A 27,927-nucleotide genomic window follows, 5' to 3' on the forward strand; every position below is an offset into this window, starting at 1 on the left:
ATCATTCACATTAGAATGTTAACTCACTTTTCACTAATTCATTTAATGTAGATGTTTCTAGGTATCAAAAGGAGAAGTTAAGGTAACTTGAGACTTGCTGAATGATCATATGTTATACTGTAAGGTAATATAAAACACACTTATTCCCATTAATTACACACACACACACCCTGAACACACACACACACACACACACACACACACAAACACACACATCCTGAACACACACACACCCACACCTGTATGCATGCAAGCACACACACACACACACACACACACACACACACACACACACACACACACACACACACACACACACACACACACACACACACACACACACACACACACACACACACACACACACACACACACACACATTTCTAAAGTAACAGGAACACACACGCACACACACACATCCTGTACACACACACTGAACACACTGAACACACACACATATCCTGAACACACACACACTGGACACACACACACATTTCTAAAGTAACATGAACACGCCACACACATACACAGACACACACATTGTCAAAGCAACTCTTTGTAAACTTTGGTGTCCCTGATTTGTGCTTCTGTAGAACTACAGCTGATATTTAATATGACCAAGTAAGTAATGATGGTGGTCTTCGACTTTGACTTCACTTGAATTAACACTTATTCTTAGTCATATTCTTCACAGCAGTCAACACTCACATTTTCTAAGTCCAGGTTTCATTGTGTACTCTCCACCATGTTCCACACTGTAGCGGTAAGCAGAAGAACAGACAGTCATTGAGGGATACACCTGAACTCACTCACACACACACACACACACACACACACACATCTATTCATAAATGAATGTATCATTATTAGAAATGACACATTATCAAAGTACTGCTTGAAAAATATATAGTACAAATATTTGAGTAGACTGACCAGAGCAGTTTAAAAAGCAGTATCAGTCAAAGACAGACAGTGAGGTATCAGATTTAGATTGTATTGAGTATACAGTCCACACCATATCTATTTTGACAGTGAAGATAAGATTTTAAATGTGGCTCTATACTCTAGCATTTTGGATTTGAGAACAAATGTTTCATATGAGGTGACAGTATATCATGTCACCTTTTATTTGAGGGTATTTTAATACATATCTGTTTCACCGTTTAGAAATGAAAGCACTTTATGTATCTAGTCCCCCATTTGAAGAAGTCATAAGTATTCTGACCAATTCACTTATAGTGTAATAAAGTAGTCAAAAAAGTTTAGTATTTGGTCTCAAACTTGTTGGTTGCATTTGCAGTTTGTTTTGATTGTGTTTTGGGTTATGTTTTGTCCAATAGTAACTGAATGGTGGATGATGACTGGAGTAATTTTCTGTCTAAGTGAGTAGATAACATGTTTCTAAACACTACTAAATTAATCCTGATGATGACATGATTAAGAAAAATCATGAATGAATCATGAAAAATTATGAGTGAGAAAGTTACAGAGGCTACAACAAAACATGCCAACCTCTCATCATTACCAATAACAGAGGGGTATGATCCTTGTTCCTCTGTAACTTTCTCATTCATCATCATTCACGATTAATTCATGATTATTCATAATCATGGTAGCGTCCACATGAATGTAGAATTGTTCAGAAACATCTTATATTCTTACTGACAATACAAGTGAAGTGACCCCAAAATGACAGGACATTATTCACCATTCAGTTTCTATTAGGGAAAAACATCATCCAAAACACAACCAAGACAAACTGCAAATGCATTCAACAAGTTTGTAGAATCAGAAGCTTGATGTAATCACTGCAGGTAAGGAATATGGGACCAAATACTAAACTTTTGACTAAATTAATCCTAGTGTGTGTGTTTGTGTGTCCAGTGTGTGCCTGTGTCCAATGTGTGTGTGTACAGTGTGTGTGTGTGTCCAGGTTGTTTGTGTGTCCAGCGTGTATGTGTGTGTCAAGTGTGTGTGTGTGTGTGTGTGTCCAGGTTGTGTGAGTGTCCAGTGTGTGTGTGTGTCAAATGTGTGTGCGTGTGTGTCCAGTGTGTGTCAAGTGTGTGTGTGTGTGTGTGTGTCCAGTGTGTGTGTGTCCAGTGTGTGTCCAGTGTGTGAGTGTGTCCAGTGTGTGTGAACCAAAACAAACTACAAATGCATTCAACAAGTTTATAGAATCACAAGCTTGATGTAATCACTGCAGGTAAGGAATATGGGACCAAATACTAAACTTATGACTACTTTAATACAATATAAGTGAATATGTCCAAATTATTAAGACTTTTTCAAATGGGAGAACTAGACACATAAAGTGCTTTCATTTCTAAACAGTGACACAGATATGTATGAAAATATCCTCAAATAAAAGGTGACATTATATACTGTCACCTAATATGAAACATTCTATCCCAAATCCAAAATGCTGGAGCATAGCGCCAAATTTAAAACGGTAAACTTCACTGTCCAAACACATATGGTGTGGACTATGTGTGCCTGGTAAACACATGTGGATCTGGTGAACAGTTATCACTTGTTGACCAACTACAGGAATACTGACCTCAGAGTCTCCAGTTTACAGTGGGGATACTCCAGTCCAGCAGAGAGCAGCTTCACTCCTGAATCCTTCAGGTCATTGTTACTCAGATCCAGCTCTCTCAGGTGTGAGGGGTTTGACTTCAGAGCTGAGGCCAGAGAAGCACAGCCTTCCTCTGTGACTAGACAGCCTGACAGCCAGACAGAAAATAGTGGCAGTATATTTTTTGTGTCCAGTGTATGTGTGTGTGTGATACACTGATACACGTGCACACATACACACTGGACACACACATACACACAGTCTTTATATAACTTAGTCCACGTGGTGGTCAGAATGTTTGTCTTAACTATCCTGATAACTCCAACATGTCTGATATGAACATTGACATAAACCCTCTACATACTTGAGTTTCTCCAGTCTGCAGTGTGGATCCTCCAGTCCAGCAGAGAGCAGTCTGACTCCTGAGTCTCCTGGGTGATTATAGCTCAGGTCCAGCTCTCTCAGGTGTGAGGGGTTTGAACTCAGAGCTGAGACCAAAGAAGCACAGCCTTCCTCTGTGACTAGACAGCCTGTCAGCCTGCAAAGAGTCAAATCATATTAAAACCACACTGCTATTCTTTGGTGTTGAAAATAGTGGCAGAATATTTTTTCAACATTTTCATTTATACCAGTGTCCTGAAACCTGCCATATATATATATATATTATTATTAGAAAAAATCATAATATTGTGTGTAGAGAGAAAAATGCATATTACAATTATTTGAGTAGACTGACCAGACCAGTTTAAAAAGTAGTATCAGTCAAAAGACAGACAGTGAGGTATCAGATTTAGATTGTATTGAGTATACAGTCCACACCATATCTATTTTGACAGTGAAGCTAACATTTTAAATGTGGCTTTATACTCCAGCATTTTGGATTTGAGATCAAATGTTTTATATGAGGTGACAGTATATAATGTCACCTTTTATTTGAGGATATTTTAATACATATGTCACGATCGTCAGGAACAGATGAGGACCAAGCGCAGCGTTGCAGGCAAACATACTCTTTATTAGAGACACGATCAAAAAACAACAAAACGATAACGTGACAGTTCACGGTCTAACACAACAGACTAGAAACAAAATCCCACAAACACGAATGAAAAACAGACTGTTTAAATATGGCTCCCAATCAGAGACAACCAGCAACACCTGACACTCGTTGCCTCTGATTGGGAGCCACTCTGGCCAACATAGAAATAGCACCCATAGAAACAAAACACATTGATCTACACACCCTGGCTCAACATAACAGTGTCCCCAGAGCCAGGGCGTGACAGTACCCCCCTAAAGGCGCGGACTCCGACCGCGTCAACCAAATACTACAGGGGAGGGACCGGGTGGGCACTCCGCCTAGGGGCGGATCCGGCTCCGGGCCTGATCCCCGCTCCCTCTCCAACCCCCAAAGTACCCCTGGTCGGTCTGGCCCCGCTGGCCGGAGCTGGACTGCACACTGGTGGAGCGGATTGCTCTAGCTCCGGCGTGAAGCAGCTGACCCGTGCTGAACCAGGCACCAGTGGAACAGGCACGGGCTGTGCCGGACTGACGACGCACACCACTGGCTTGGTGTGGGGAGGCAGGAACGGCCCGAGCTGGCTGACGAAACGCACCCCCTGACTTGGTGCGGGGAGCAGGAGTGGGCCGAACCGGGCTGACGAAACGCACCACCGACTTGGTGCGGGGAGCAGGAACGGGCCGAGCCGGGCTGACGGCGCACCACTGACGTGGTGCGGGGAGCAGGACAGGCCGAGCCGGCTTGACGGCGCACCACTGACTTGGTGCGGGGAGCAGAGCGGGCCGAACCGGGCTGACGAAACGCACCACTGACTTGGTGCGGGGAGCAGGAACAGGCCGGACCGGACTGGCGACGCACACCACTGGCTTGGTGTGGGGAACAGGCACGGGCCGTGCGGACTGACGCACGCACACCACTGGCTTGGTGTGGGGAACGGGCACGGCTGTGCCGGACTGACGACGCACACCACTTGCTTGGTGTGGGGTGCAGGAGCCGGGCCGGACCGGGCTGGCGACGCACACCACTGGCCTGGTGTGGGGAACAGGCACGGCGCGCCGACTGACGACGCACACCACTGGCTTGGCGTGGGGAACGGGCACGGGCCGTGCCCGGACTGAACGACGCACACCACAGGCTCGATGCGAGGAACAGGAACAGGCCGGACCGTACTGGGGACACACATCACTGGCCCCTATGCAGGGATCAGGAACGGGCCGGACCGGACTGGTAACACACACACAGTACCTCTCGCCGTGCATCCACACTTTCCCCTCTCCTCTGTGACCAGTGGCCCCCTTAACCTGGCGGCCTCCCTTGCACACCCGCTGGACAGCCTCCATCGCGGCCTCCTGCTGCCCCGTCGCCCCCGGCGTGAGCCCCCCTAAAAATGTCTGGGGGTCTCTCCTCCCCCGTGGGCCAGGCCTCTATAGTTCTCGCCCAACTCTCGCTCTTCTGCCTCCAACTCCAGCCATTCTGCTCTTCATTAGGCTTGACCCAGTCGAGACTCTTCCTCCACTGTTCCCAAGTCCACCCTCTCTGCTCTTCACTCGGCTTGACCCAGTCGAGGCTGCCACGGGAGATCTGCTAGGGATTTCCCTGGCGATGGCTCCTCAACTCGCTGCTTGGTCCAGTTCTGGTGGGATTTTCTGTCACGATCGTCAGGAACAGATGAGGACCAAGGCGCAGCGTTGCAGGCAAACATACTCTTTATTAGAGACACGATCAAAAAACAACAAAACGATAACGTGACAGTTCACGGTCTAACACAACAGACTAGAAACAAAATCCCACAAACACGAATGAAAAACAGACTGTTTAAATATGGCTCCCAATCAGAGACAACCAACAACACCTGACACTCGTTGCCTCTGATTGGGAGCCACTCTGGCCAACATAGAAATAGCACCCATAGAAACAAAACACATTGATCTACACACCCTGGCTCAACATAACAGTGTCCCCAGAGCCAGGGCGTGACAACATATCTGTTTCACCGTTTAGAAATGAAAGCACTTTATGTATCTAGTCCCCTATTTGAAGAAGTCATAAGTATTCTGACCAATTCACTTATAATGTATTAAAGTAGTCAAAAGTTTAGTATTTGGTCTCAAACTCGTTGGTTGCATTTGCAGTTTGTTTTTGGTTGTGTTTTGGGTTGTGTTTTGTCCAATAGTAACTGAATGGTGGATGATGACTGGAGTAATTTTCTGTCTAAGTGAGTAGATAACTATTAAATGAATCCTGATGATGACATGAAGAAAAATCATGAATGAATCATGAATAATAATGAGTGAGAAAGTTACAGAGGCTACAACAAAAACATGCTAACCTCTCACCATTACCAATAACAGAGGGGGTATGATCCTTGTTCCTCTGTAACTTTCTCATTCATCATCATTCACGATTCATTCATGATTATTCATAATGATGGTAGCATCCACATGAATGTAGAAGTGTTCAGAAACATCTTCTATTCATACTGAGAATACAAGTGAAGTGACTCCAAAATGACAGGACATTATTCACCATTCAGTTTCTATTGGGAAAAACATCATCCAAAACACAACTAAAACAAACTGCAAATGCACTCAACAAGTTTGTAGAATCAGAAGCTTGATGTAATCACTGCAGGTAAGGAATATGGTACCAAATACTTAACTTTTGACTAAATTAATGTGTGTGTGTTTGTGTTTGTGTGTCCAGTGTGTGTGTGTACAGTGTGTGTCCAGTGTGTGTGTCCAGCGTGTGTGTGTGTGTGTGTGTGTGTGTGTGTGTGTGTGCCAGTGTGTCCAGTGTGTGTGTGTGTGCATCCAGTGTGTGTGTGTGTGTGTGTCCAGGTTGTGTGAGTGTCCAGTGTGTGTGTGTCAAATGTGTGTGTGTGTGTGTCCAGTGTGCGTCCAGTGTGTGTGTGTGTGTGTGTCCAGAGTGTGTCAAGTGTGTGTGTGTGTGTGTCCAGTGTGTGTGTGTCCAGTGTGTGTGTGTGTGTCCAGTGTGTGAGTGTGTCCAGTGTGTGTGAACCAAAAATACTGCAAATGCATTCAGCAAGTTTGTAGAATCACAAGCTTGATGTAATCACTGCAGGTAAGGAATATGGGACCAAATACTAAACTTTTGACTAAATTAATTTGTCTAAATAATTATGACTTTTTCAAATGGGAGAACTACATAATAAAGTACTTTCATTTCTAAACGGTGAAATATACAGTGAGGGGAAAAATGTATTTGATCCCCCTGCTGATTTTGTACGTTTGCCCACTGACAAAGACATGATCAGTCTATAATTTTAATGGTAGGTTTATTTGAACAGTGAGAGACAGAATAACAACAAAAAAATCCAGAAAAAACGCATGTCAAAAATGTTATAAATTGATTTGCATTTTAATGAGGGAAATAAGTATTTGACCCCTCTGCAAAACATGACTTAGTACTTGGTGGCAAAACCCTTGCTGGCAATCACAGAGGTCAGAGCGTTTCTTGTAGTTGGCCACCAGGTTTGCCACACATCTCAGGAGGGATTTTGTCCCACTCCTCTTTGCAGATCTTCTTCAAGTCATTAAGGTTTCGAGGCTGAAGTTTGGCAACTCGAACCTTCAGCTCCCTCCACCAGATTTTCTATGGGATTAAGGTCTGGAGACTGGCTAGGCCACTCCAGGACCTTAATGGGCTTCTTCTTGAGCTACTCCTTTGTTGCCTTGGCCGTGAGTTTTGGGTCATTGTCATGCTGGAATACCCATCCACGACCAATTTTCAATGCCCTGGCTGAGGGAAGGAGGTTCTCACTCAAGATTTGATGGTACATGGCCCCGTCCATCGTCCCTTTGATGCGGTGAAGTTGTCCTGTCCCCTTAGCAGAAAAAACACCCCCAAAGCATAATGTTTGACCTCCATGTTTGACGTTGGGGATGGTGTTCTTGGGGTCATAGGCAGTATTTCTCCTCCCTCCAAACACGGCGAGTTGAGTTGATGCCAAAGAGCTCGATTTTGGTCTCATCTGACCACAACACTTTCACCCAGTTCTCCTCTGAATCATTCAGATGTTCATTGGCAAACTTCAGACGGGCATGTACAGTGGGGAAAAAAAAGTATTTAGTCAGCCACCAATTGTGCAAGTTCTCCCACTTAAAAAGATGAGAGAGGCCTGTTATTTTCATCATAGGTACACGTCAGCTATGACAGACAAAATGAGAAAAAACATCCTGAAAATCACATTGTAGGATTTTTTATGAATTTATTTGAAAATTATGGTGGAAAATAAGTATTTGGTCAATGACAAAAGTTTCTCAATACTTTGTTATATACCCTTTGTTGGCAATGACACAGGTCAAACGTTTTCTGTAAGTCTTCACAAGGTTTTTCACACACTGTTGCTGGTATTTTTGGCCCATTCCTCCATGCAGATCTCCTCTAGAGCAGTGATGTTTTGGGGCTGTCGCTGGGCAACACGGACTCCCTCCAAAGATTTTCTATGGGGTTGAGATCTGGAGACTGGCTAGGCCACTCCAGGACCTTGAAATGCTTCTTACGAAGCCACTCCTTCGTTGCCTGGCAGTGTGTTTGGGATCATTGTCATGCTGAAAGACCCAGCCACATTTCATCTTCAATGCCCCTTGCTGATGGAAGGAGGTTTTCACTCAAAATCTCACGATACATGGCCCCATTCATTCTTTCCTTTACACGAATCAGTCATCCTGGTCCCTTTGAAAAATAACAGCCCCAAAGCATGATGTTTCCACCCCATGCTTCACAGTAGGTATGGTGTTCTTTGGATGCAACTCAGCATTCTTTGTCCTCCAAACATGACGAGTTGAGTTTTTACCAAAAAAGTTCTATTTTGGTTTCATCTGACCATATGACATTCTCCCAATCCTCTTCTGGATCATCCAAATGCACTCTAGCAAACTTCAGACGGGCCTGGACATGTACTGGCTTAAGCAGGGGGACACTTCTGGCACTGCAGGATTTGAGTCCCTGGCGGCGTAGTGTGTTACTGATGGTAGGCTTTGTTACTTTGGTCCCAGCTCTCTGCAGGTCATTCACTAGGTCCCCCCTGTGTGGTTCTGGGATTTTTGCTCACCGTTCTTGTGATCATTTTGACCCCCACAAGGTGAGATCTTGCGTGGAGCCCCAGATCGAGGGAGATTATCAGTGGTCTTGTATGTCTTCCATTTCCTAATAATTGCTCCCACAGTTGATTTCTTCAAACCAAGCTGCTTACCTATTGCAGATTCAGTCTTCCCAGCCTGGTGCAGGTCTACAATTTTGTTTTTGGTGTCCTTTGACAGCTCTTTGGTCTTGGCCATAGTGGAGTTTGGAGTGTGACTGTTTGAGGTTGTGGACAGGTGTCTTTTATACTGATAAAAAGTTCAAACAGGTGCCATTAATACAGGTAACGAGTGGAGGACAGAGGAGCCTCTTAAAGAAGAAGTTACAGGTCTGTGAGAGCCAGATATCTTGCTTGTTTGTAAGTGACCAAATACTTATTTTCCACCATCATTTGCAAATAAATTCATTAAAAATCCTACAATGTGATTTTCTGTTTTTTCTTTTCTCAATTTGTCTGTCATAGTTGACGTGTACCTATGATGAAAATTACAGGCCTCTCTCATATTTTTAAGTGGGAGAACTTGCACAATTGGTGGCTGACTAAATACTTTTTTCCCCACTGTATATGTGCTTTCTTGAGCAGGGGGACCTTGCGGGCACTGCAGGATTTCAGTCCCTTCACGGCGTAGTGTGTTACCAATTGTTTTTTTGGTGACTATGGTCCCAGCTGCCTTCAGATCATTGACAAGATCATCCCGTGTAGTTCTGGGCTGATTCCTCACCGTTCTCATGATCATTGCAACTCCACGAGGTGAGATCTTGCATGGAGCCCCCAGGCCAAGGGAGATTGACAGTTATTTTGTGTTTCTTCCATTTGCGAATAATCGCACCAACTGTTGTCACCTTCTCACCAAGCTGCTTGGCGATGGTCTTGTAGCCCAATCCAGCCTTGTGTAGGTCTACAATCTTGTCCCTGACATCCTTGGAGAGCTCTTTGGTCTTGGCCATGGTGGAGAGTTTGGAATCTGATTGATTGATTGCTTCTGTGGACAGGTGTCTTTAACAGGTAACAAACTGAGATTAGGAGAACTCCTTTTAAGAGTGTGCTCCTAATCTCAGCTCGTTACCTGTATAAAAGACACCTGGAAGCCAGAAATCTTTCTGATTGAGAGGGGGTCAAATACTTATTTCCGTCATTAAAATGCAAATCAATTTATAACATTTTTGACATGGTTTTTCTGGATTTTTTTGTTGTTATTCTGTCTCTCATTGTTCAAATAAACCTACCATTAAAATTATAGACTGATCATTTCTTTGTCAGTGGGCAAATGTACAAAATCAGCAGGGGATCAAATACTTTTTTCCCTCACTGTATATGTATGAAAATCTTTAAATAAAAGGTGACATTCTGTACTGTTGCATAATATGAAACATTGTATCTAAAAACTAAATTTAAAACTGTAAACTTCACTGTCCAAACACATATGGTGTGGACTATGTGTGCCTGGTAAACACATGTGGATCTGGTGAACAGTTATCACTTGTTGACCAACTACAGGAATACTGACCTCAGAGTCTCCAGTTTACAGTGGGGATTCCCCAGGACAGCAGAGAGCAGCTTCACTCCTGAATCCTTCAGGTCATTGTTACTCAGATCCAGCTCTCTCAGGTGTGAGGGGTTTGACTTCAGAGCTGAGACCAGAGAAGCACAGCCTTCCTCTGTGACTCCACAGCCTGACAGCCTGCAAAGAGATCATCATGATTTCACAAACTGTTAATTTAACACCAGTAGTGTAGAAGGACAATGGCAGATGCATTTGGTTTATTCTCTTAAACAACTTATAGATTCATCTTCCGTCTCCTAGAATTGTATGGTCATATTGTTAGACTAATGTGAACATCAATGCATTGATTCAATATGTTATTCAATAATACATATGTCTCTAAACTGAATATTTCTTCCTGATGATTAGTACTTAAATGTCATTTTATGTACTCACAGAGCAGCTCTGGAGGCTTTGACGACTGGCAGCAGCCTCAGAAGACCTTCCTCTGATCTGGTGTATTTCTTCAGGTCAAACAAATCCAGCTCCTTTTCTGAAGTCAGCAACACAAAGACCAGAGCTGACCACTGTGCAGGTGACAGTTCTTCTTCTGAGAGACTTCCTGAGCTCAGGTAGCTTTGGATCTCCTCCACTAGAGAATGGTCATTCAGTTCATTCAGACAGTGGAACAGATTGATGCACCTCTCTGGAGAGGGATTCTCCCTGATCTTCTCCTTGATGTACTTGACTGTTTCTTCATGGCTCTGTGAGCTGCTTCTTGTCTTTGTCAGTAGAGCTCGTAAGTGCTTCTGATTGGACTCCAGTGAGAGGCCCAGAAGGAAGCGGAGGAAAAGGTCCAGGTTTCCCGTCTCACTTTGTAAGACTTTATCCACAGCACTCTTGTAGAAAGTAACTTCAGGCTTGTCTCTTGACAGCTCAAAAAAGTAGCTGAACATTGATTGAGGTTTGGCCATTAGATTCTCATTGTTGTTGATGAATGAGAGGAACACATATACAGCAGCCAGAAACTCCTGAATGCTCAGATGCACGAAGCAGTACACCTTGTCCTGGTACAGCCCACATTCCTCTGTAAAGATCTGTGTGCACAATCCTGAGTACACTGAGGCTTCATTGACATCAATGCCAGCCTCTTTCAGGTCTTCTTCATAGAAAATCAGATTGCCATTCACAAGCTGTTGAAAAGCCAGTTTTCCCAGTGACAGAATGCTCTCTTTATTCCAGTGTGGACCTGTCTCTTCTTTCCCAAGATACTTTTCATTCTTCTGTTCGGTATGAAACACCACAAGGTGTGTGTACATCTCAGTCAGAGTTTTGGGCATCTCTTCTCTCTGGTCTGTACTCAACATGTGTTCAAGGACTGTTGCAGAAATCCAACAGAAGACTGGAATGTGGCACATGATGTGGAGGCTCCTTGATGTCTTTATGTGTGAGATGATTCTGTTGGCCAGGTCCTCATCACTGAATCTCTTCCTGAAGTACTCCTCCTTCTGTGGGTCATTGAACCCTCGTACCTCTGTCACCTGGTCAACACACCCCTGAAGGGATCTTATTGGCTGCTGCAGGTCGGGTAGTTATCCAGAGGAGAGCAGAGGGAAGCAGATTTCCCTTGATGAGATTTGTCAGCAGAACATCCACTGAGGTTGACTCTGTGACGTCACAGCAGATCTTGTTCTTCTGGAAGTCTAGGGGCAGTCGGCACTCATCCAGACCATCAAAGATGAACAGAACTTTGTACTTGTCGTAGTTGGAGATTCTTGATTCTTTGGTTTCCATTGAGAAGTGATTGAGAAGTTCAATGAAAGTGTGTTTTTCCATTTTCATCAAATTCAGCTCCCGAAAAGGGAATGAAAATACAAATTGGACATCCTGATTTGCTTTTCCTTCAGCCCAGTCCAGAATGAACTTCTGCACAGAGACTGTTTTTCCAATTCCAGCGACTCCCTTTGTCAGCACAGTTCTGATGAGTTTGTCTTGTCCAGTTAAGGGTTTGAAGATGTCGTTACATTTGATTGCAGTCTCTGGTCTTGCTTGTTTCCTGGTTGTTGTCTCAATCTGTCTCAGCTCATGTTCATTATTGACCTCTCCTGTTCCACCCTCTGTGATGTAGAGCTCTGTGTAGATCTTATTGAGAAGTGTTGGGTTTCCTTGTTTAGCGATCCCCTCAAATACACATTGAAACTTCTTTTTGAGATTAGATTTGAGTTCACGTTGGCAAATCACAGCAAGCTCATCTGAATCTAGAAATAACACAGAGGATATTAATATTACGTCTGTTTTAAAGCCTACATTATTGTGGGACTGTTATGACATTTTAAATTATAATACTTTATTCTCTTAACTGACTGTATAAATGTGTAAAAATTTTCATAATGCATTACAGACTGGATTATATGATTATATTATTCTCTCTCTCTCTCTCTCTCTCTCTCTCTCTCTCTCTCTCTCTCTCTCTCTCTCTCTCTCTCTCTCTCTCTCTCTCTCTCTCTCTCTCTCTCTCTCTCTCTCTCTCTCTCTCTCTCTCTCTCTCTCTCTCTCTCTCTCTGTCTAAATTAATCAACACACACATCCCTGCTGCTACTTGATGAGGTCACTAGGGTGTTGTGTTAAGGCTGCTACAATATCATTGAGTTACACAGCTACTTTAGCTGTACTTTAGCTACAGCTTTTAAATGTTCTAAAACAGCATTCAACATGAGGCAGACAGCTCTTACTTTTCTCCAGTGTGTCAGCAAGCTCCTTCTGGTTCATTTTCCTCAGGACGTGCAGTGTGATCTTCAGAGCCCCCTCTCTGGCACTGCTCTCCTGCTTCTCATCTTCAGCATCCACCACTTCCTTATCCTGTTTCTGACTCTCAAAGCCTTCTGGGAGTTCTGGACTAAGAATCCTCTTGAACATCTTCAGCTCGTTCTTCACAAATGTCATAATATTCTCTTCAAGCAACTGAAATAAATCAAGTAAATAAGTTAAGCAAGATACTAAATGCTTTCTCATGAACACATGAATGAATGATTGACAGATCAACTTTACTTGAGGTAAACAAAAACAAATGTACATAACAGGACCACATACACTGAATATGGAGGCCAGGTCTGTTTGATGACTCTGGGAAGACTGACCACTGACAATCTCTGACTCTGATCTCTCCTGTTGGTTTCTGTGGACAAAACATGTGATTACATTTCCTCATCCAGGGAGTACACACATACACACACACACACACACACACACACACACACACACACACACACACACACACACACACACACACACACACACACACACACACACACACACACACACACACATACACACACAGGGGAAGGAATGCTGTGTTTGTTTAATATTGTTTCAGGACTATGAAAATTGAAAAAAGGTTTAGCCTATGGATTATGAAAACAACAAAAATAAATGGGAAAATGGGAGAGGAGAAATGACTAGAGACAGTGTTGTTTAACTCACTGACCATGACCCATGAGTTCTTCTTACCTTTGTTCACTAGAAAAGTCTCCCTCTCTAAACGTTATAGGTTCAGCCATAGACCAGTCACTCTTCATGGACACACAGCTGGGTACAGGGGAGGCTGGTCTCTCCTGCTTGATTGGACTTCAACACAACAGAGACAAACATTACATCTCTCATCTACTCTGAGCTCAGATGGGGAAACATAAGAAGAGTTTCATTCCAAAACGCTATATATCCATTTTCAGAAATGTTGGTAAATTCGCTTTTTATTGTTTAAAGAAATTATGAAAGAGATTGGTGTGTTTTTTCACTATCTAATCATGGCATGGGGTTGTTCAATAACAGACATGTATTTGTTTAAAATCCATCACTTGATGGTTTCATTTCAGATAATCAAATAATCATGTTTTTTTGCAAAATGCTACATATCTGCCTCACTCTTAGAGAAATAAGTAGTACTGCTAGGTTTTACACAGTAATAGTATATATCTACCTCTGTCATGGGCCTCTCACTCCACCGGGTTACCACCTTAATTTTCTTCCACTCTGCTCACCACTCTCTCTACTCAGCCTAACTAGCTCCACCTGTCCCTGCTCTGCTCTGCTCTAATTACTCTGCCAGCTGCGCTGCATTACCCACTACCTCTCCCAGTATTTAAGGCCCTGTCTTTCAGCTCTCCCGGTGTCAGATCGTCTGCAAAGCTCACACCCGGAACCTGTTTGCTTCGCGCTTCTGGCTCACCCTGGTTTTGTGACCCTGGACCTGCCTGTTTTTTGGATACTCTTCTGCCTCAGGAGATCCAGACCTGCTTCTGCCATTACGACTCCTGACTACTCTTCAATCCCGGTAACTCTGACCAGCCTTCTGCCTTGCTACTACGTATTTTGGATTTCCCTTGAACTGTACTGCTGCCTGGTTTCATTCCGCCCTGTTGTGTCTGTGTCTCCCCCAGGACTTCTGGACCACCCACCACCGGCTTCATAGGGACCGCATCGCTGCCACTGGGGGCACAGACCCAGCGCATTGGACGGGATCCCTGTTACCCCTGGAGCCTTCATTCACTCCCTACTTCCCTTTTTCCCTTAAGTTTAATAAACTTTCTGGTGTGACGCAATTGTGGTCCTCTGGTCGTCTGTCTGAACCGTGACAGTACGATCTGACCATTATGGACTCAGCGCACACTTTCCCGACATGGAAACCGATGAGCATGAGCAGCAGTTCCAGCAGAGCAACAACAACTCGCCATGATCATTCAACTCCTCACCAACCTTACCCCAGCCAGTCTGCCCACCAGCCCAGCCCCGAGTTACCTGCCCCGGTCATTGCAGCCGCTGCTCCGAACCCAAGATTGGAAACCCCGAGCGGTTCAACGGCGATTCAACCCAGGTCCGGCCATTCCTGACTAGCTGCCGACTTCAGTTCTCCTTGCAGCCAAGGACCTTCGCCACGGAGGGGGGCTAAAGTTGGGTATGCCATCACTCACCTGACGGGCCGAGCTCGACTCTGGGGAACAGCAGAGTTCGAACGTCAAACCCCCGCATGTGCAACCTTCGACCTGTTTGCTGAGGAGATGCTGAAGGTGTTTGACCTGGATTCACCCACCGCAGAGGCGTCTCGTGAACTGTTCAGTATTCGACAAGGCAGACGTACAGTCGCAGACCATTCCATCGACTTCCGAACCCTGGCTAGACGAGTTCTTGGAACACACCATACGTTGGTGGACGCGTTCTTCCATAGTTTGGCTGACTATATCAAGGACGAGTTGGTCTCCCATGAACTGCCTTCCACTCTTGATGAAGCCATCGCACTGACTGTCAGGATCGACAGAAGGATACAGACCCGTCGTCGTGAGAGGGGGCGCCAAGGTCCACCTACTACCGGCATTCGGAGAGATCCGACTGGGCTCCTGTCATCTACTGCCACTCACCCAGGTCAGCTTGATCAGTCTGAGCCTATGGAGATTGGGCGAGCCTCCCTCACTCCTGCAGAGCGCCAGCCGCCGCTCACCTCAAACCTCTGCCTCTATTGTGGAGGTGATGGACATCGTGTGGTAACCTGCCCTTTAAAGGGCGAAGCTCACCGGGCATAGGGGAGTCGGTTGAGTTCAATGACCATCCAGTCCTCCGACCGCAAACCCCTGCTGCAAGTTCACCTCCGCCTCTCTGACTCAACTCACACCCTGGCTGCTCTGGTGGATTCTGGCGCCGAAGCCAACATAATGGACATCAAGCTGGCACGCCAACTGGGACTGGAGAACCTCCGTTTGACACCTCCTATTCCTGCCCGGGCACTGGTCGGACACTTACTCGGATCGGTCACTCATGTCACGGCCCCGGTCTCGATGGGTCTGTCCGGGAACCATCAAGAAACTATCCAGTTTCACCTGCTCCCCCTCTCCAGGCCAACCCCTCATCCTGGGTTACCCATGGCTCCGCTCGGCACAACCCTCAGCTCGACTGGGTGACCGGGGGTGATCAGGGAGTGGGGAGAGGACTGCCACCGAACCTGCCTGCTTGCTGCCGCACTACCCCCTCGGCCAGTACCTACTAACTCCGCTCCTGACCTCTCCAATGTCCCAGAATGCTACCATGGTCTCAGAGAGGTGTTTAACAAAGCAAGAGCCACATCTCTGCCCCCCTCACCGACCGTACGACTGTGCCATCGACCTCCTCCCTGGAACAGCTCCTCCAAAGGGTCGTCTTTATTCGTTGTCTGCTCCTGAAAGAAAGTCCATGGAGGACTACATCAATGGCTCTCTGTCCGCAGGATTAATCCGTTCATCTTCATCTCCTGCTGGTGCTGGCTTCTTCTTTGTGGGGAAGAAGGACGGATCTCTTCGCCCCTGCATCGACTACAGGGGACTCAACGACATCACAGTGAAAAACCGTTACCCTCTGCCTCTGCTCACCTCTGCTTTTGAGTTGCTCCAGGGAGCCACTGTTTTTACCAAGTTGGATCTCAGAAACGCTTTACCACCTAGTGCGGATCCGGGAGGGAGATGAATGGAAAACCGCATTCAATACACCAACAGGCCACTACGAGTATCTGGTTATGCCTTTTGGCCTCACCAATGCTCCTGCTGTGTTCCAGGCTCTAGTGAATGATGTACTGCGGGACATGTTAAACAAGTTTGTCTTCGTTTACCTGGATGACATCTTAATCTACTCCAGAAACCTGTCGGAACACACCCGCCATGTCCAGCAAGTCCTTCATCGTCTTCTGGAGAATTCCCTCTACGCCAAGGCAGAGAAATGTGAGTTTCACGTCAAGACAGTGGCCTTCCTGGGGTACATAGTGGCAGAGGGAAGTATCCAAATGGATCCTGCCAAAGTATCAGCAGTCACTTCATGGCCAGTTCCGGAGAACAGAAAGAAGCTGCAACAGTTTCTGGGGTTTGCTAACTTCTATAGGAAGTTTATCCGGAACTACAGTACCGTTGCTGCCCCTCTCACTGCTCTAACCAGCACCAAGCAACCCTTCACCTGGACCCCAGCAGCCGACAAAGCCTTCAGTACCCTCAAGGTGAGGTTCACCTCCGCTCCCATCCTCCAGATGCCTGATGTGGACCGGCAATTCATTGTGGAGGTGGACGCCTCGGATGTGGGAGTTGGTGCTGTGATTTCTCAGTGGGCTGCGGAGGATAGGAAGCTCCATCCCTGTGCCTTTTTCTCACGTCGGTTGTCCCCCTCTGAGTGCAATTACGACATAGGGAACCGTGAGCTGCTGGCTGTGAAGCTTGCCTTGGAGGAGTGGCGTCACTGGCTGGAGGGGTCCACCATTCCATTTCTCGTTTGGGACCGATCATAAGAACTTGGAGTACATCCGCTGCGGCCAAACGGTTGAACTCCAGGCAGTCCCGCTGGGCCCTGTTCTTCACCAGGTTTAATTTCACTCTGTCATACCGGCCTGGATCACGCAACACCAAGCCAGACGCCCTCTCCCGTCAATTCCAGAAGGATGACACCCCTCCAAGGACCCTGTGTCGATTCTGCCAAGTCCCTGCATCGTTGCAGCTCTGACCTGGGCTGTTGAGGAACAGGTGCTGGAGGCTCTCCGTAACCAGCCAGGTCCCAGCACTTGCCCAGCTGACCGCCTTTTTGTCCCCGAAGACCTGAGGTCCCAGGTCGTTCAGTGGGGACATGACTCCCCGCCTAGCTTGTCACCCTGGCTCCACCCGCACTTACAACCTGCTGCGCCCAGAGGTTCTGGTGGCCCTCTCTGAGGAAGGATGTACGGGAATTCGTCCAAGCCTGCCCCATCTGCAACCAACACAAGTCGTCCTGCCAGCCCCCAGCCGGATTGCTGCAGCCCCTGCCTGTGCCCAGACGTCCCTGGTCTCACATCGCCCTTGACTTTGTCACGGGGCTGCCCCCTTCAAGTGGCATGACCGTCATTCTCACCATCGTTGGCCGTTTCAGCAAGATGGCACACTTCATTCCCCTCCCCAAGCTCCCAACCGCCAAGGAGACCGCCCAGGTGGTCCTGGAACACGTCTTCCGGATCCACGGGCTGCCAAAGGATGTAGTTTCTGACCGTGGTCCACAATTCTCCTCCGCTTTTGGAAGGAGTTCTGTCACCTGCTGGGAGCCACAGTCAGTCTGACTTCCGGATTCCATCCCCAATCCAATGGGCAGTCAGAGCGGGCTAATCAGGAGCTCGAGAAGGCACTGCGATGCATGACTTCACGCAACCCCCACTCCTGGTCGCAGCAATTGACATGGGTGGAGTACGCACACAATTCTCTGACCTGCTCTGCCATCGGTATGTCCCCTTTCCAATGTGTTTATGGATACCAGCCTCCTCTTTTGCCAGCCAGGAAGAGGAGGTTACTTGCCTATCTGCACTTGCTTTTGCCCGTCGATGTCGCCGCACCTGGTCACAAGCCCGAGCCACACTCCTCAGATCCGTTTGCCAGCTACACTACCGGGGCCAACCGTCGGAGAATTCCTGCTCCCACCTACCATGTTGGTCAAAGGGTGTGGTTGTCATCGAAGAACCTGCCACTCAGGGTGGAGTCGCAGAAGCTGGCACCTCGGTTCATTGGCCCATTCCCTATCATAAGAGTGATTAGCCCAACTGCTGTCCGGCTCCAACTGCCTAATTCCCTGAGGGTGCACCCCACTTTCCATGTGTCTAAGATTAAGCCCATCCACGAGAGTCCGCTGGTCCCTGCTGCGCCTGGTCCTCCTCCTCCACGGCTCGTCGATGGTGGTCTGGTTACACCGTCGCCGCCTGCTTCGGTCCAGACGGAGGGGTAGGGGTCTCCAGTACCTCATTGACTGGGAGGGCTATGGACCTGAGGAAAGGACCTGGGTGCCAGCTAGTCGGATTGTGGATAGGACTCTCATCACCGCTTTCCACCAACGGCGTCCTGATCAACCTGCAATCCGTAGGGGGCCGCCCCAGAGGGGTCCCTAACCGTCCGGCCCGCTTCGGCTTCCTGTCCTGTGCCTGATCCTGTCTCGGGACCTGTCCCATCTCCCGACCCACGGCCCTCCGGCTTCCTCCGAGGATGAGGACGTTCACTCGGACCGTTCGGAGGAGTTCTAGCCCTCCTCCGGCTCCCCTCCCTCCCGCCCGGCGTGGTGTTGCTCTTGGGACTTCTGGGGCCGTCCCTTGGGGGGGTTCTGTCATGGGCCTCTCACTCCACCGGGTTACCACCTTAATTTTCTTCCACTCTGCTCACCACTCTCTCTACTCAGCCTAACTAGCTCCACCTGTCCCTGCTCTGCTCTGCTCTAATTACTCTGCCAGCTGCGCTGCATTACCCACTACCTCTCCCAGTATTTAAGGCCCTGTCTTTCAGCTCTCCGGTGTCAGATCGTCTGCAAAGCTCACACCCGAACCTGTTTGCTCGCTTCTGGCTCACCCCTGGTTTTGTGACCCCCGGACCTGCCTGTTTTTTGGATACTCTTCTGCCTCAGGAGATCCAGACCTGCTTCTGCCATTACGACTCCTGACTACTCTTCAATCCCGGTAACTCTGACCAGCCTTCTGCCTTGCTACTACGTATTTTGGATTTCCCTTGAACTGTACTGCTGCCTGGTTTCATTCCGCCCTGTTGTGTCTGTGTCTCCCCCCCAGGACTTCTGGACCACCCACCACCGGCTTCATAGGACTGTATCGCTGCCACTGGGGGGGCACAGACCCAGCGCATTGGACGGGATCCCCTGTTACCCTGGAGCCTTCATTCACTCCCTACTTCCCTTTTTCCCTTAAGTTTAATAAACTTTCTGGTGTGACGCAATTGTGGTCCTCTGGTCGTCTGTCTGAACCGTGACAACCTCACTCTCAGAGAAATAAGTAGTACTGCTAGGGTTTTACACAGTAATAATATATATCTGCCTAACTCTCAGAGAAATAAGTAGTACTGCTAGGTTTTACACAGTAATAATATATATCTGCCTAACTCTCAGAGAAATAAGTAGTACTGCTAGGTTTTACACAGTCAAATGTGACCGACCGGCTCGAACCTATGTAGCAAAATTTGAAATTGTGTTTTTTACATTGGATAAAAGTAGAGACTCAGCTAGAAAAAGGTATATCATACACTATAGTTGAGGAACAATGGGAAAGTAATTCTGCTTTGAAAGATGATAAACTTGTAACCTCACATTTGAGAAAATGGCCTTTGAATGTTTTGGTACACCTACTGGAGAGCTCTTCGATATCAGATAATGTCACCCATCTAAATAAATAGTTTATATATATATATATATATATATATATGGAGAGAGAGAGAGAGAGAGAGAGAGAGTTATGTAAATGTCTGGTGTTTTTGGTTTATGTCAGTTTCATTGTTTGTTATACTATAAATTGTTATTTTGTGGTTGTAAGTGATAAAATGAACTAGAAAATGTCATATTTTGCAATTCTGAGTAATTGCTACTTTAGTCAGGATATACAATTTATTCAGTACTACTGCAGTTACTAAATAATTCCAATAGATGGCAGCATTAGACCACGAATGACATTTCAGAAGATTAGTTTAGTTTTCTCCCTGGATACACCACCACTCCCCCTCACAGGAAAACTCCTGCACACGCTTTTTACTGTCCCTTTCCACACTGCTAACGCAAGAGGAACGACTGAAAAAGCATTTAACAGATTATTGTGAAGTAATATAATGATGATTCATGTTTATTATTAGCTGTTTTTATGTTCATGTTTTGAAATTATACTTCATTACTATAACGATTATCAATAACCCTGAACATTAATTTAGTCACCTCTGGTTGAGAAAAATGTATTATCCTAGTACATTCATTGTCAGATTCATCAACCAGGAGCGATCACTCTGCCTTCTAGCACAAGCGAGGGGCATGTTGAGGTACATTTGCTAACCGCGAGGTTGCACGATCTAATTTATTGGCGGGCTGGAAGACGCACTCTTGTCTTATCTATTCCGAGGTTGTTTAATCGTAATATTAGATATTTAAAAATGCATGTATACTAGGGTTGAGGGTTGGAGCATCTGACTAGTGATTATTTACCAGGGGTTTAACACCTGCTATAGTCACTATTTAATTGCTCTTTCAAAAGCATCACAGGCCTAATACGAGATATATAGCTAACTAAAGTAATGCGTGACCATTTCAGAAAATCATGGGACATATAGTATTTGGTTGCATCCTATTTTATGTCAATCATATTGCTGCTTGTAGCCTATAACTGATGCTTCGTGGTCTTATGTTGCCATCAATTGGAAATATTTAGCTATTAAAAGTTATTGATTCACGTACAGACATTGGTGAGGCAGCTGAGAAATAAAGTGTATTAGATCAGTCTCAATCCCCTGCCCCACGCCAATTGCTGGACTTTCACACAGAGGTTACTAGGTCACCCAATTCAAACCACATTTGAAAAATAAAACAAATGTGTCTTATTTATCAAGTGTTCTGTCTTGCAATTATACATATAATAAAATAACAACAAAATAATCAAAACACTATTTAATACTATAATTGTATTTACTAAGATAATATTATTACTAAAATTGTTTCTAAAAGTGTTCTAGGCTACCCTACCTAGAATTAGGGGGTTAGGGTTACGGCTAAAATAGGTTATAAGTAGGGTAAGAGTTTCTGTATAGCACTTTGTGACATCTGCTGGTGTAAAAAGGGCTTTATAAATACATTTGATTGATTGTTAGGTTTAGGGTTTTTATGGCAAAAAACAGTATGGGTTTATGGCACTCTTGCGCCTCCCTTTGGCCATCTGTGGGTACTACATAACTCATTCATTACATTTTACATTTTTACATATTTAGCAGAAGCTCTTATCCAGAGCGACTTACAGTTAGTGAGTGCATACATTTTCATACTGGCCCCCGTGGGAAACGAACCCACAACCTGGCGTTGCAAGCGCCATGCTGTACCAACTGAGCTATATGACACTTGCTAGGCTCATAATCTGAGGTAGCAACTGCTTCAGATCTACAAATCCATTAGCTAGACCACCCGATTAGACAACAATCACCCCGATATATCCATTTGGTTTGCAACTCAGTGAACCTGCGCAGCATTCGCTCAATTTGATGCCTACGAACGAAGAATTTGATGCATATCAAATTACCCAGCAGCCATTTAGAAACAACAAGTCATCAGAAAAAATAGTTATTTCTTAATTAAAAATTTATTCTGGCTGTTTAAATCTGCCACATCTTGAAAAAGAGGACAGGGACATGCATTTTGTTTAGAATGTACAATTTTTTCTTAAAACAAATATGTTTAACCATGACCAGAAAATGTTTAACGTTTGATGGCTTTGCGCCAGACAACACCTCTTAGACTGTGGCTCATCACAAACATGTACTCAGGTTAACATTTAGCGCGCTCACCAAGTAACCGTAACCTTGTTAATAATAAGTTACCTGAGGTAAACCTACAGGGTTAACGCTCGCACAAGTAGCCGTAACCTTGTTAACAATAACTTACCTGAGGTAAACCTACAGGGTTAACGCTCGCCAAGTAGCCGTAACCTTGTTAATAATAAGTTACCTGAGGTAAACCTACAGGGTCAACGCTCACCAAGTAGAGGTAACCTTATTAATAATAAGTTACCTGAGGTAAACCTACAGTAGAACTAATAGGAGCTGGCAGGGTGAAAAATGCCCAAACATAAGGCCTGTTTTTTAGCGATTACTTCATAACCAGGACAGAAGGTAATATTATTAAACTGGGCTCCATGGCGGATGCAATGAACTAATTTTATCCGAAATAAACGTTGTAAAAAATGTAACTTGAGGCGCTCGAAAATAATATTCAAAAGGTTCAGTCCTTGGACACAGAGGGTTAAACACTAAAGTTACCGTCCATCTAGTGAAGAGGAGGAACCGGACAGAGGGATGGTAGGTAGCCAGCATCCGTCAACCAGAGAGGGAGAAGCCCTCCACGGTATTTAACAGGTGGAAGAAACAACCCGGGAGCTCCATCGGTCCACAAGAAATGCAGGCAGCCGGTGATGATGTAGTGGTAGCTAGGATAACTAGGATGCTGCTGTTAGAGTAGCTAGCTTAGCTAGCTGTACCGACTAGCTTGGCTAGCTGGCAGGTCGTTCGTCTGTGCCTCGAGGATGATGACGAATCCGGTGAACGCACAAGATGAAACAAGGATAGTGAGTGAAAAAGGATCTGGCTACACTCATACTGTCCCTGACCAAAAAGCCAAGTGAACAATAAACTTCGGCGTCTCAACACTGTAACAAACTCCGTCGTTGTTCCCCAAGATCACCTCAGACCACTCTGCGCGTAACTGGACAATATGCTTGGCGCCACACCGTACGTGGATGCGGACAGTTCTGTACGGGGACGCGGACAGCTTTCGAACGCGGACATGAGCAGTGCCACACAATAAACTAAACCCAGTCTTTACAGTAGCTTACATTAGTAATATTATTTTATTTATTTTTTATATGTAAAACAAACATTCAATGTTTTTTTTATAACAATATTTTGAGATCTGGGCCCATATCCACAAAGTATCTCAGAGTAGAAAATTGGTCGTATAGGTGCTGGGAATTAAGACATTTTACTCTTATGGGTATAAATCAATGCATAGCATTTTGTCTTCGGTTTGGCAGATTAACTCATTCTTATTTCTGAAGATAAACTCAGTTTTTTAGCCCAGCAGCTAAGGAGTTGGAGCTGTGGCAGGAGTTGGACCTATGGCAGAAAGGTGGCTGGTTCGAATCACCGGCCGGGCCCTGGAAAAAAGCGGGCGAGCTTGATCTGACCACTGGAGGGCTGCTGGGTTCACATCCTCAAAACATTCACCTTTCGTTGATCAGAACTCTAGAGGTTCTTCTTCACTGAACCCAAAAATATATCTAACTTTATTATTTAATTACCTATATCATGTTATTTCAAGTTATCACTTTGGAGCGCAACATCACGTTGTTAAAAATTGAATCATAAATTGGCCATGGCTATAAATTGGGCAATTGAAGGCATCTAGGGTGAAATATGTGTTCGATGAAAATGAACATTGTATGCAAAGTTGTAGGCAACATTATTGACAAGGGACCCTGATGCCTACGATGCCAAAGCTATTTAGAGTTGTTAAACGGGTTGTGAAGAGTGTATTGGTATAATGGTAAGATTGTCAAAATTCTGCTTGTAACAACCATCAGAATTGGTAAAAAAATATGCATTCCATTATATTAGGCAATAATGAAGAGTAGGCAAAGTGGTCGTGTGGTGTGAAAATTCTATCAAATGTCTTCCATTGCAACGAGTCCAGTCAGGGTGCTGCAGAACCCTGCAGTACCTCCGCTGACCCCGGATTGAGAACTCCTGATTTAGCAGATGCTCTTATCCAGAGTGATTTACAGTAAGTGCATTCATCTTAAGATGGCTATTTATTTTGTAAATAAAATTAATACATTCTTCATAAAATTGTCATCTCACCTCTTAGCTTTGGTGTCATGTCCCCCAGAGAGACTCGTTTTAGAGGCAGGGCCCCCTCCTCTCTCTCCCCAGACAGACTCATTTTAGATGCAGGGCCCCCCTCCTCTCTCTTCCCATAGAGACTCATTTTAGAGGCAGGGCCCCCCTCCTCTCTCCCCAGAGAGACTCATTTTAGAGGCAGGGCCCCCCTCCTCTCTCTCCCCAGAGACTCATTTTAGACCACTGACCCCCTAAACAGAGATGCAGCATGTTGGTTGTGGTAAACACAGTGACAACTCATTCTAGAATGTCAATTGTTCTCTTTTACTCATGATCTCTTAGAAATAAAACATTTACTAACAGACATATCCAAACAGTCAGGTGATTTAATTTAATCACATGAACATTGTTACGTTCTCGACAAGAAATAAAACATTGTCTCTCAAACAGAAGAAGGAACTAACAAAGAGTCACTAACAACAACCAAAACGAAACAGGTGGTTTTAGGAGGGGTTCTGAAAGACACTCATGGGGGGTGTCCACTAGTGGTGGGAAACAGAGGCTTTCTGAATGCTTTGGGGCTTTCACCAAATTGTGCCGAAAATGCCATTGATAGATTTGAGTGCTAATAAATAACATTTAGTTAGAATGTGGGGTTCACTTTTTGCCTCCAGGTTCACTATGTTTTGAAAAAACGATGCATATGTGACTTTCAACGTGGCACCGTCATAGGATGCCACCTTTCCAACAAGTCAGTTCGTCAAATTCCTGCCCTGCTAGAGCTGCATGTTTGTTGCTTTATGTAATGGCATATATTTTAATGCTTTATGTAATGTATTTTATCTATTGAAATATAATTTTGATATAGTTTAAAATTTAGTTTCATGGTCCTTTATTATGTTTTCCAGAATCTCCAACCAAACTCTGAGATCAGTCTCTCCAGTACCAAGTCATCTGTCCATGAAGAGTGACGTCTCTATGGATCATCCTATACATTTTAGTGATAAATCATGGACCTTTGACCCCAGGTAAGTTACTGGTCAGAATTGATGATATTACTATTGAAGAGGAGAATCTTCTAGATCTGAAACCAGATGTATTTTGTGTATCTGAGCATATCATTTGTTGTTTATGTTACATATTTTAATACACTGAGTGTACAACATTTTCCACAACATTTCCAATGGAGACCATCAGGTTGGTAAGTCATCATACTCTAGCTCAAACCTACTGTGATGACGACCTAACTTTATAATAGTTCGTAGCCTACCTAGCAGAATCTGCCAGTCTTTCTTTCAAAATCAACACATTTATCTGTCTTCTAATGCAGTGGTGTAAAGTACTTAAGTAAAAATACTTTAAAGTACTACTTAGGTCGTTTTTTGGGGGTATCTGTACTTTACTATTTATATTTTTAACAACTTTTACTTTTACTTCACTACATTCATAAAGAAAATGATGTACTTTTTACTCATACATTTTCCCTGACAGCCAAAAGTACTCCTTACATTCAGAAAATGGTCCAATTCGCACTTATCAAGAGAACATCGCTGGTCATCCCTACTGCCTCTGATCTGGCAGACTCACTAAACACATGCTTCCTTTGGAAATGATAAAAATTATGTCTGAGTGTTGGAAAGTGACCTGGCTATCCATAAATGAAAATAACAAGAAAATTGTGCCGTCTGGTTTGCTTAATATAAGGAATTTTAATTTTAATTATTCCTACTTTACTTTTACTTTTGATACTTAAGTATAGTTTAGCAATTACATTTACTTTTGATACTTAAGTATATTTAGAACCAAATAATTTTAGACTTTTACTCAAGTAGTATTTTACTGGGTGCCTTTCACTTTTACTTGAGTCATTTTCTATTAAGGAATCTTTAATTTTACTCAAGTATGAGAATTGACTACTTTTTCCACCACTGTTCTAATGTTCCATATGCGCCACAGTTTGAACAGACATTTTGTAACTGCGTAGGCTACAAAGTGACTTTCAATTCCAAATAAGGAAATGAAGTTATAACGGTGACTGGGTGAATTAGTTTTCCATTGGCCGGCTCCCGGGTGGGCAGAGTTGACACGTTTTAGACCATTCCATTGGTCCTTAAATTAAATGTCCACTCCCCCGTAGCACCGGGCCATGCAAAACGAACAGTCCCACTGTAGCAGGGCACTGAGACAGAGTTCTGAACCCAGAGGCGTTTAGACTTCAGGAAACGCGTGGTGGCAGGTGTTTCCTGAAGTCTTTACAACAGTAACCAGAGGGTGGCGCTAACAGTCAGTTGCATGCCACAGCAGTAACTCATGACATTGTACCAAATCTTGCTTCAGTTTTTTTTTCTTATAGTCCTTCTTCAAGACATTTCTCTTACATTATTTTTGATAGACATATAATGTTTTTTTCCTCCAAAATGTGATTTACTGTAGACCTTTAATACTTGTAAACAGGCCTACAAATCCAAAATGTTTTAATTTGAGAATGTTCATTTTGTATGCCTCAAATATTCAACTGTCTTCAAATATTTGATGATTAGTTGAATCAGGTGTGTAAATGCTGGGCAAGAACAAAACGATTGAGAAACCCTGAGATAAACATAAAACCCTATCATTTAAAAGCTCCTCAACCATCTTTACCAGACGTTTGACTGATAACATGTGATAACACTTTGAAAACTGCTGTCTGTCAGCAACTAAGCTCAAGTAGCAGTTCTACTAACTAGTAATATCTCATTCCAGGTATTCATTCTCTCACTCTGTCCATTAGAATAGATTATTGTTCAGAAATACTTAGAAATACTCACTTTATTTTTTAGTTCTCTCCATATAGCGTTTTCTGCTCTGTCGTCTTAAAATGGATCCTGTTCAAAAGAACAACTTTACTTCCTTTTTCAGCTCAACCGTCTCCCCATCCTGATAATAAAGTGTTTTATTGGTATCTTCCACTAGATGGCAGTAAACACCTGCTGTAACTAGACAACGACTATGTGTTCGGTTTCATACATGCAGTTTCCCAGAGGAGGAGTGCTGATCTAGGATCAGGTCCCCCTGTCCATTTAATCTGTTTCATTATGATCTAAAAGGAAAAACTGATCCCAGATCAGTACTCCTCCTCTTTATGAATACTGTCACAGGTGACGCCTCAAGATGAGGCTCATGATTTATAAGTTATATTCTTTAAGAGTCAATTAATATCATTAATTGAACTGCTTTACCATGAACAGATCTGTGAGGTCTTAACCAAAGGTACTATATAAACCATATGGTTATTTAAATGGGGTTGAACATTCATCCCATCAGATTGTGTAAAGGATTTTATGAGTTCTGAAAAATACTGACTTAGAAGCATCTCTCTGATCTCACCCTGCTGAA

At 44.5% G+C, this 27,927-nt stretch overlaps 1 protein-coding gene and 2 pseudogenes across 1 annotated transcript; 1 reads left to right on the forward strand and 2 right to left on the reverse strand.

The window, feature by feature from the left end:
* Positions 1-2,562: 2,562 nt before the first annotated feature.
* LOC123483179 (ribonuclease inhibitor-like) lies at positions 2,563-10,365 on the reverse strand (the record flags this gene model as incomplete). Its single annotated transcript, XM_045212694.1, has 3 exons — positions 2,563-2,723; positions 2,929-3,113; positions 10,208-10,365. Coding segments are annotated over 3 exons (504 nt in total), but the record flags the coding sequence as incomplete, so codon positions are not given.
* Positions 10,366-10,635: 270 nt separating this feature from the next.
* LOC123483178 lies at positions 10,636-12,403 on the reverse strand (annotated as a pseudogene).
* Positions 12,404-23,428: 11,025 nt separating this feature from the next.
* LOC123483181 overlaps positions 23,429-27,927 on the forward strand; it is a 29,636-nt pseudogene continuing 25,137 nt past the window's right edge.

Source organism: Coregonus clupeaformis, unplaced genomic scaffold (genome assembly GCF_020615455.1).
Source record: "Coregonus clupeaformis isolate EN_2021a unplaced genomic scaffold, ASM2061545v1 scaf0040, whole genome shotgun sequence".
Taxonomy (NCBI): Eukaryota; Metazoa; Chordata; class Actinopteri; order Salmoniformes; family Salmonidae; genus Coregonus; species Coregonus clupeaformis.